At 37.2% G+C, this 11,074-nt stretch overlaps 1 protein-coding gene across 2 annotated transcripts in view; it reads right to left on the reverse strand.

Annotated features, from left to right (window-relative positions):
• Window positions 1-10,155, reverse strand: part of cpne2 (copine II) — a 98,992-nt gene extending 88,837 nt beyond the window's left edge. The window contains exons 1-2 of one of the 2 annotated variants that reach the window (XM_059335105.1): window positions 9,930-10,155; window positions 5,330-5,528 (exon numbers count right to left, since the gene is read on the reverse strand). In XM_059335105.1, the coding sequence (XP_059191088.1) occupies window positions 5,330-5,506 (177 nt within the window). In that variant the 5' untranslated portion in view covers window positions 5,507-5,528; window positions 9,930-10,155. The remainder of the gene's footprint in view (window positions 1-5,329; window positions 5,529-9,929) is intronic. The other variant, XM_059335106.1, reaches the window with a different exon arrangement.
• Window positions 10,156-11,074: the final 919 nt, after the last annotated feature.

Below are 11,074 nucleotides of genomic sequence, written 5' to 3' on the forward strand. Positions count from 1 at the left end.
CAATTTGTCATCTTTTCACGTTGCAACAGTGACATTAGATCACTGATCATTAAATTGATATAAATCGTTACAGCCCTATTCCCTCATCTTGCTCATTTCAGGTTGTGTTCGAGGACCTGCTCTGGTTGTCTGATAAACTGATCAATAATGATTTTCATAGGATGTTCTCCTGCATGTCACACAGCAACAAACATCTGGGGTTATTCCCCCCAAAAAATTGTGTGGCTTTTGCTAAACAAATGTACAAATGAAGCAAAAACAAACAATTCTCAACGCACCCGCAAAGGGCAAATTGTAACTCGCCGCTCCGGTTCTATTTTCACATATTTAAATGAGATAATATAAATGCATTTGGTGCAAATTGGCTCCTTTTTGTGCAAATGAGCCTCATTGCAAAAAAAGTCCAATTGAAACAGCAGCGCTAATAGCCACACACAGTTAGAGTGAAATTATTACCATCTTCAGAGAGCTGGTGGTAAATGAAGCACTTTGGAGCACAAGGACGACTATACGGTCGACCCAGACTCTTTTATTTTGTGATTTAGTGACGGCACGCTTCTCTCAGCTCCTTTACATATAAAAAAAGACAAATGTGGTAGATTTCTGGCTTCGTCTGACTCTTGTGATGTCCATAGATGATGCGCTCACATACGCTCACTGTGTGAAAGTGGACTGAAAGTGCGTGTTATCTTTTGGATGTGTAAACGAACACAGAACTTTAATTAATATTAGATCCAGAACAATTAGCTTGCCTCAGTGTTTCCCACACATAGACCATTCTGTGGCACACATAATGGAGACCGACCGCCACAAAATGATTCTATTATTTTTTTCTCCTCTCTAGGACATTAAAAAAACTGTCCGTAACGTTAGCCTACGCACAGAAGACACCGCATTCACATCAATAAATAAAAGTTTTACAATGAACCGGGCCGATCTCAGAGCTGGCAAGACTCTCCGGTAACGTTAAGGCAGCTGTTCTCAACCTTGGGGTCGGGACCCCAATTGGGGTCGTGAGATGATATCTGGGGGTCGCCAAATCATTTTGGAAGTCAGCTCTGTCTCCACTGTGTTAAAGTGTTCATGTGTTGATGTGTTTTAATCTTTTTGGTCATTTTGTGTCTTTTTTTTTATCATTTTGTGGTCAATTTGTGTCTTTTTTGGTCATTTTGTTTCTTTATTTTGTCATTTTGTGTCTTTTTTGGTCATTTTGTCTTTTTTGGTCATTTTGTGTCTTTTTTTTAAATCATTTTTTGTCTTTTTTGGTAATTTTGTGTCTTTTTTTAATCATTTTTTGTCTTTTTTGATCATTTTGTGGTCAATTTGTGTCTTTTTTGGGTGATCTGAACTGTGCGTGTGAGATTGTGTTCAGTGAGCGGGGGTCACGGACAACATGCATGTTAAATTGGGGGTCGCGACTCAAAAAGGTTGAGAACTACTGCGTTAAGGCATGTTGAATGGTTGCCGCAAATGCCGTTAACGGGACGAGAGCAGTCCAAACGGCTGCTTCAAGCTAGCTACATCGAGGATAGGTTCGCTTCCTGTTTTCAAAGTAAAAGCACCAATTCTATCGTTGTGAAGGGCAACGGGCGTTTTATTTTTGTAAATGTAACCGGAAGTGCGTTGCTCACGATGGCTAGCTTGAGTAGCGTAACAAAAGTGTAAACAGCTGGTATTTAGACAAATTAACAACGCACTGGGGATCTCAGTGGCTACTTTCTCGCCTAAAAATGTTTGAAATGTCAATAAAGTGATATATTTAAAGAATTTAGGACTTTACCGGTGTCAGTGGAGCACCACAAATTGCTATCTGGTCTGTGGGAAACACTGTTGCCTTATTGGTTTAAATATCCAATAAATAAAGCTCTCTGCCCTTACAATCTTCCAAACTATTTTTTTTAATAGCAAACTTATTGGATTAGCTTAATCACTAATGCAACAATAAGTTCACACAGTTATTCAACAGATGTATCAGCACCATTAGCTCCTGTCTCATAAGCGCCTGCAAATGTTTCCTCTTTTTTGAAACAGTTTTACTCCGATAGATGAGGTGAAATAAAAGTGAACGTTCGATCTCGAGGCTCTCTCTCGTGCCCTTTCAAGATGTCTTGCCATTGGTCAGTGGCGTCAAATTTGAACTCTACATGGACCTCTCAGTTAATTTCACCTCCTCAAGCAGATCCACTAATTCACTGGAATGAATTGATTTCGCCGTGAAATTTCACCACTTCAAATCCTGGTGTGACCGAGCCTTTAACCTGCTTGTCTTTGGACTGAGGCAGCAAACACTTTGCATGAAGCAACAGCAGGAACTGAGAGGACATGTTAGCTCAACACCAATTATAAAGAACTGGGTTGAACCTGTCACGAATTTCAAGAGAACCTGGCTTTTATTGTTTTTTTTTATGTCTGTCTTCTTGAGAGGTCAACAGCCAGGATTAATAATGCTCCATCTGAAACCATAATCAATTGGTCTAAAGCAGGGGTCTCAAACTCAAATTACCTGGGGGCCGCTGGAGGCAGTAACAAAATGACCAAAGAAAGACACAAAATTACAGAAAAAGACAAAATGACTGAAAAAACACTACATTACGTTAAAAAAATTACGTTAAAAATACACAAAATGACCCAAAAAAATACACAAAGTGACCAAAAAGACACAAAATGACAGAAAAAAACTAAATTACTTCAAAAAGACACACAATTACCCAAAAAAGACACAAAATTATTAAAAAAGACAAAATTATTTAAAAAAGACAAAATTACCCCAAAAAAGTAATTAAAGGGACCTTCCACACACAACACAGTAAAGTGACATTCATATAAAACTCACATTAAATTTTCATATCAAGGTGGGGGCCACAAAATATCGTGACAAGGGCCGCAATTGGCCCGCGGGCCGCGAGTTTGAGACCCATGGTCTAAAGCTATTGCTGTGGTCCAAGGGTTACTTTGAATTTAATTAACGTTTCATATGATTCTCTTTTTATCCTGGAATCTGTTTTTATTACCAGTCTCTCTATATTTCTGTTTGGGCTAAATTTATGTTGTTGTTTTTTGTTTAGTTTTTTTGTTCGTCTGTCTGTTTTCGCCGTGTGGCTTTATACTGGTGTATCGTTGTTTTCATTTTTGTTGTTGTGGTTATCCTTTATATTATTCTTTGTATGTTATTTGTGTGTACATTGTCTAATTTGTAAATATGTTTCTGAGTCTTTGTTGTCTAGAATTGTGTTTTAGTGTTTTGTTTTCATATTGTGGCTCCTAATAAGTAATCCACTGTTCTTTTCTTTGTTTCTTCGTTAATAAAAATAATTATAAAAATTAAAAATAAAAAAAAATGTTAGCTCAACACAGAGAAGTCCCAGCTAACAGCTAGAAATGCCTTAAATGTCTTGTTACTTGTCTCCAAACATATACACTACACTGTAAAAAATAATCTGTTTAATTTACGGTAAAATACCGGCAGCTGTGGTTGCCAGAACTTCACCGTAAAAATGACAGTGAGTGGATTTTCTATTCCAAATTTAAATGTAAATATCAGCAAAAACTGTAATTTAGTCTGAATAATCCTGTTATTTTTAGGGTAATTGTGTCATTCATTCACACATCATGGTATTTCTCCATAAATTTTGCATGAAAATATTATATTTTACCTAAAACCTGTGTGTTTCTTCCAGTTTATGACAGAAAAAAGTAAAAGTTTTGCGCTATTCTTTGATTTACGGTAATTAAAAGTGTCTAATACGGTGATATACAATTTTTCATTTTATGCCCTATTTCTGATGTATTTGACAGAGTTGTACTGTTATTTCTACAAACCTTTTTTACAGTGTAATACAGATATCACATATCTGTATTAATGTATTATATAGAGATCTGTTATGGAATCTACATGAGGAACATTATATCATTAACTTGCTTTTTACCAAGACTACAGCGCCAGATCAACATTGGAAGAACGCTCACAAATGTTGCAGCATCCTACTGGGCTCAGCATGCTGGGGCTCCTGCCAGATGGTCAAGACATCATGAGTTTGGATCTGGATCACAACATATACTGTCTGCAAAGCACCATCGACAACAAACACAATCCTCTGGTCTTTCTTTGCGGGGACAGAGCCAGCATGGTGGACGTGACCTTGAAAGCACTTCTAACACTTTTCAAATTTTCCATCATCCCTTCAGTCTTCTTTTTTATTTCTGCCTCCCTCTTATCCTCTTCTCTCCACCTCCCCAGAATTGAAATAAACAGCATGAAGAAGCACCAGAAATGTGTTTGACTCCTTATGATCCCAACACTAATATATTATCTCTCCGCTCAGCCTTTTCTCCTCAATCTGACATTTTCTCTGCCGATTTCTCTGCCTTTTTCCACCTGAAGACAAAACATGCCTCTTCTTCACTCCTGACTCTCTTCTTCCACTTCTCTCTTCACCTGTTACATTTTCACCTTTCATTTTATCCAGTGGCGGTTCTACACAGGGGCCTCCAGGGGCCCCTGCCCCTATGAAGAAGCCTTTGGCCCCTGCTGTGGCCCCTGTGTCAAATTAATAATAAAATGATCAATTTATAACAATGAACAATGGAACAATTCTAACCTTCAAAAATTTGTTCTTATTGTACACAAAAGGAACCCCAAATATTACATTGTATAATAGTTAAACTCTGTGGAGTCGTAAAGGGCTATTTTGTCCATTTTGAATCCTTTTTCATGTCTTTGGAAGTCATTTTGTGTCTTTTTTGGTCATTTGTGTCTTTTTGTGTCTTTTTTTGGTAATTTTGTGTCTGTTGTTGTGTCTTTTTTAGTTTATTTTGTGTCTTTTTTGTCATTGGTGTCATTTATGTGTCTTTTTTGTGTCTGTTTTAGTTATTTTGTGTCTTTTTTTGGTAATTTTGTGTCTTTTTTGTCATTTTTATGTCTTCTGTGGATTTTTTTTTGTGGTTATTCTGTCTTCTCATTTTGTCTTTTTTGGTAATTTTGTGTCTTTTTTGGTAATTTTGTGTCTTTTTTGTCATTTTGTGTCTTTTTTGTCATTGGTGTCATTTATGTGTCTTTTTTGTGTCTGTTTTAGATATTTTGTGTCTTTTTTTGGTCATTTTTATGTCTTCTGTGGATTTTTTTGTGTGGTTATTCTGTCTTCTCATTTTGTCTTTTTTGGTCATTTTGTGTCTTTTTCAAGACATTCAAAGATTTTGAATACTTAAATATCATCTTTGCCATTTTTTCATGTGCTAATGTGCCCCTCTGATTAAACACTGGCCCCTCCTTGGCCCCCACAGTAAAACTGGTCTAGAACCGCCACTGATCTTATCCCCCCTCCATCCTTACCTCCACCCAGTTTCCATCCACCTCGTGGAAGAGAACACAGAACGGGTCAGACTTGGAGGCTACGTCTCGGTCCAGCAGGCTGGTGGCGGTAACGGACAGCTCCACCCGAGTGACGCAGTGCTGCGGCCCCACGCTGCGTGTCTGGCCCTCGGTGGTCGAGCCCAGAGTGTAGGCCATGGTCTGAGGTCGATGAGTTACCCTGGAGCAGAGAAAACACAGGATGAACTTTAGTTTCATACCCACACACCAACACACACCGGCTGTGTCTTGGCACAGTTGGGCCTTGAGCCACATGCATAAATATACAAACATTATGTTTAACAGGTGAAATGTTCATTATGTTCACACTGCAAAAAAAGAAAAGTTGGGTGAACTCAAAATTTCAAGGCAACAAACTTCGATAAAATTTTAAGTTGGACAATTAAGCTAAATATTTTAAGTTTTGTTTTTGAGTTTTCTCAAGTCTGAATTCTGAGTTTTGTCAACTCAACTGTAAGTTGTACTAACTTATAATTTACATTGTAATAACTTTTAATCCTTACTTCTGCTAACTTCTGCAATGTGCTGAATTGGCACGATTGTAACGCCGCTACGAAATTTCAGCTAATGTTGCGACCACAATTTTGAGTTAGCATTGATACGCTAATGGCTACTCTTGTAGCTGTAACAAGCAGCGCCGCTAGCATCAGTTAGCCGATAGCATCAGTTAGCCGCTAGCTTTCGCTAATGACCGAATTTTACCGCTTTCCCGCATTTCCCAACAAAGAAATAAGAGTTAGCAGAACTATTGTCCCTTGTTGTGAACCCCAACTTAAAGATATAAGTAACAACAACTCACCAACTTGTTTTTGAGCAGACAACTGGCTTCCTTTGTTGTGCTAACTTACATTATTGCCCTAAATGTCAGTAATTTATATTTCCAAGTTTTACCAACTTAAATCACTGTTTTAGGCCAAAAAATACAAGTTGGCTTTTTTGCAGTGCAGTTGGGCCTTGAGCCACATGCATAAATATGCAAACATTGTTATGTTTAACAGGTGAAATGTTCATTATGTTCATAGTTTAGTGCAGGGGTGTCAAACTCTGGCCCACGGGCCAAATTTGTCATGATTTCTGAAAGGAGACATTGTTGTTTTTTCCCTCAAATTTCTCAATTTCTCCTTGGCGTTCAGTCCCAGCTAGGCAAGAATCCTTGGCTTTCTTTTTACTTTTTTACCCTTTTATTTGTCTTTTTTATCTCTAACTCTGTTTTGGATTGAGTTTTTATTACTATTTTATTCTATTTTATTTTATTGTTTTACTGTTTTTAGTATTTTATTCTTTTTATTGTTTGTATTTATATCCAGTTGTGTATGGTTTATTCTATTTTAATAACTGAACAGCACTTTGGTCAACTGAGGTTGTTTTTAGATGTGCTCTATAAATAAACTTTGACTTGACTTGACTTGACTCAAATATATAATATTACAAATCAAAAAAGTAAAATGCCCTCTAATACCATTATATTTGTGAGAGGGCAGATATCTCTAACACGCGGCAACTCGCACCAAAACAATCTGTTTCTTTTTTCTGTTTTTTTACTTTCACATATTTATTTCAGTTTCAGCAACATTCACAATTTTTTTTATTTTCTATATTTTATCATATATGGCAGTCCATGGCCTAGAGCAGGGGTGTCAAACTCTGGCCCGCGGGCCAAATTTGGCCCGCAGTGTAATTTTATTTGGCCCGCGAGGCAATACCAAATTATTATATTATTATTGTACTATAAAAGCTGACCTAACGATTAATTGTTTTATCTTTAAATTATTAGAAAAAATAGAAAATGCCCAAGTTGATAAAATGCAATGTTTTGTTTTGTGTAACCAACAGTCCTAAAATAATAAATAATTGTTACGTGCAGCTCTAAAGTGTACTGTAGATTGTTTCTATGTTGTGATGGCTAGCGTCCAGATTAACACGTAGTTACTCAATAAGGGTCTGACGTAAAACTTCACAAGAGCGTGTGTGTGTGTGTGTGTGTGTGTGTGTGTGTGTGTGTGTGTTATGTGTGGCTCACACTGACAGCTGACAAAATCATCAGTTACTGGAAACACCTTGGCAGAGAGAAAATAAGATGCTAGGAACACTCTGGGTGTCTCTATCTGTTGCCAGGCAGAGTGTGTGTTTCACCACAGAAATCAGCAGTTTACAGACACAGATTATCATAAAAAATAATGCTGCAAAACAGTTTAAAGTGCGTTGAATTTAGGTATCATTTAGCTGGAAAAAAAAGAAGGGAAGAGACACACGAGTAAGTACTTTGCAAATAATCAGTAACATCAATTACAATATGTCTCCTGCGGTTTTAGGGCCCTAAAGAGTTAAATTTAATTAGACTAATGATACTGTTTGTCTAGAAATACCCACCGAGGAAGAAATGAAGCTGAGGCATAAACACACAGGAAGAATGTGAGGCCTTGGCCATGGTTGACCCTGTGATAACCCCAACATTATTCACTACATTACAAAGACACACACAGATCAAAGCCATCGCAAAACTTCCAAAATGGAGAAGCCTCAGGCAAGAAAAAAAAGGCAGAAAGGAGAATACACACGTGTATGTCATGCAGCACTTTCTGAGTGTAATAAAAAACTGTGAACACGTTGTTCTCGGGAATAACTGGTGTCATTTTTAAAATCATTTCCCAGAGGCTTTTACGAAACATAAACAGCAAAGAACCTTGTGTCCATAAAGGTGGTTTTGTTCTCAGAGCGGCAAGCTAAAAAGGATGCTGTCTGTTGCTAAGATACTAATGTGTCATAACCAGCATGCTCCTCCTGGTCTGCTCCTGTGATGTCACACTGGTAGTGGTGATGTACTGAAAATGCCAGTGTAATATTTTCATTCATTTACTCAGCCATTCATCACAGGTGGTGAAAAGCTTGTTTTGACTGGCTGAAACACGTTAACTCATTCATTCATTCAGTGTTTGCAGATGACGAATGAATAAAAAAGTGAAGGTTATGCTACACTGAAAGAAATGAAATGACAACACAATAACAGACCGTACTTGCAGTCATGGAAAAAAAGAATTATTAGACTATTGTTTTCTTTAATTTCTTGTTAAATGTCTAGATATCAGCTCTTAATTTTAAACTCTTATGAGCTATTTTTTTTGTTGTTATCATTATATTTGTCCAAACAAATGTACCTTGAGTTGTACCAGGCATTAAAATGGAAGAAAACAAGGGTGGTCTTATTTTTTTTTTTTTGCATGACTGTATACAATTCATATGTGATGCTACAATGCATGAGAGCAGGTTTTGTTTATAACAGTCAAGAATGATCAACAGAGAGAAACACAAACCTAACTTTGAAAGCTTACAAACATTTTTTTTATGTTGATTTTATGTTGATTTTATGATTTTTTTGTTTTTATTGTATTCGTGCATATTTTATTTTGTGCGGGCAGTACATTTTACATTTTATTTTATTTATTTTTATCCCATTTTTAATTTATTGCATCTTACTGATCTATTGTTTACTATATCTCTTTGTATTGTGTTATGTATTTATTGTTTGTGCAGCACTTTGGAAACCTTGTGTTTGCTAAAATTGTGCTATATAAATAAAGGGGATCGGATTGAAACATAATTGTAATGTCTTTAGTCACCTGCTGTAGAACGAATGTGTATATACAACATATATTTTATGTGTCAGTAGATTTTGTAAGGATGTATGTGTGTAATATGGATTAATATGTGAATAATTTTTGTTTTGTTTTGTATTTTTATTATGTTTTGTGTTTTCAACTGTATATTTGATACTGTTGGACCCCAGGAAGAATAGCTGCAGCTAATGGGGATCTTAATAATAAACTAAACTAATAAACCTGCTGCACCATCACGTATTCGCCCCAGCTGCAAACAACCTGGACCTGCTATTAAACCCATATCACCGCCCTTTGCCATTATACAACGACCACTTGCACTCTGTGTGTAGGAGTTTGAAGCAGCACAGTGTTGTGTGCTTGAGGGCTGCAGAAAGAAAAGGCACCTGGCCGCCCTGCTCAGGTCTCTGATCCAGTTCTGACCCTGGCTCTGAAGACCTCACACCTGAGTCACCCCCTCAGCAGGATGACAGGGGATAAGTGAGACTGACTGACGAGCTAAACAGCATGGCTGCTTGTTAATATCAGAGTGAGCTGTGCACACAGTCATTAAGTCTAATTATATGTCCTGGCTGCCATATTCGAGCCAAAGTGGCCAATAGAAATGAAGTGCAGAGTGTAAACAGTAATCATTTAGAGATTTTTTCCAACATGAAATAGACAATAAAGCAGCAACTCTCACACACACACACACACTTCTACATGTTTCCTTTCATGTTCACTGTGCATGCTGGATGTTTTAGTTAAATGTCACATCCGTCCACATCCTTCCGTCCCTAACCTCTCTAACCAACACTGCACATTTTGGCTCTAGAGTCATTTTTTTTTTACAACTGAGCGCTTCATCATCATCCTCCTAACAGCAAACACATCACACCAGCTAACTGTTAAATATCTACAAATTAATCTCAAAGATGAACAAAATATAAAAAACTGAGTACACTCACCTCAGTAAACGACGTCCAACTTCTTCGCCGCTTTTCAGTTGACAATTACTTTAATTTCTGCGCTCAGTGAGGTGAAATAAAATCCCCCCGAATATATAGATATATATATATATTTTTTTTTTTTTACCAAAGAGTAAAAACTGAAGTAGCTCCTGCCATTTTTTTATCCTGAGTATCCTAGAAGGCGCAACAGTGTGTGAAGGTAAATCATCCTCGGTGCCACCTGGACTCTGCTCTCTGCGCCCAGCGCCGCTGATGGACCCAGCTGCGTCAAGCTGACGGCACTGACTACGACCGGAAGTAATGCGAGTTACCTTACAAAATAAACGCGTCGCACTAAAAAACTCATATAGCACGCTTCCGTTTTACAACCAGAACTGTATATCGGATTTTCTTTCTTTTTTTTGTGTGTGTTGCTTGTCTTTTAACCCATAAGAACCCACGGTGACACGGGTGTCACAAACATTTTAAATGTTCTAGCAGTGGCGGTTCTACACAGGGGCCTCCAGGGGCCACTGCCCCTGTGAAGAAGCCCTTGGCCCCTGCTGTGGCCCCTGTGTCAAATTAATAATAAAATGATCAATTTATAACGATGAACGACGGAACAATTCTTACCTATTTTTTGTTCAAACAATATCTCATTGTACACAGAAGGAACCCAGAATGTTACATTGTATAATAGTCGAATTGTGCAATAAAAGCTTGTGTGTATATATAAAAAAAGATCATTCTCACTGTACTGCACTTTCAAAATAAAAAAAAGTAATTGTGCACAGAAATGAGAAATGTCCTTGTCGTACAAAAATAACTGTTCTTGTTGGTAAGTCTCATTGTTTAAATCTATGTATTTGTATCTTCGAAATAAACTTATATTTGATTTTTAAATAACCTAAAATAAAGGGTTTGAATGCTTAAATATCATTTTTGCCGTTTTTTAATGTGCCCCTCTGATTAAACACTGGCCCCTGCTTGGCCCCCACAGTAAAACTGGTCTAGAACCGCCACTGTGTTCTAGTAATGTTCATGTATGTTTTCTCAAGTACATAAGTGTTTTTTTTAGTGTTCTAACAGCTACAGCAGCTTGTTGAGAAGCCGTCCAATAAGGCAGTGTTATTTATATTTATTTATTCTCGATTTATTATTAT

Source organism: Centropristis striata, chromosome 6 (genome assembly GCF_030273125.1).
Source record: "Centropristis striata isolate RG_2023a ecotype Rhode Island chromosome 6, C.striata_1.0, whole genome shotgun sequence".
NCBI lineage: Eukaryota > Metazoa > Chordata > Actinopteri > Perciformes > Serranidae > Centropristis > Centropristis striata.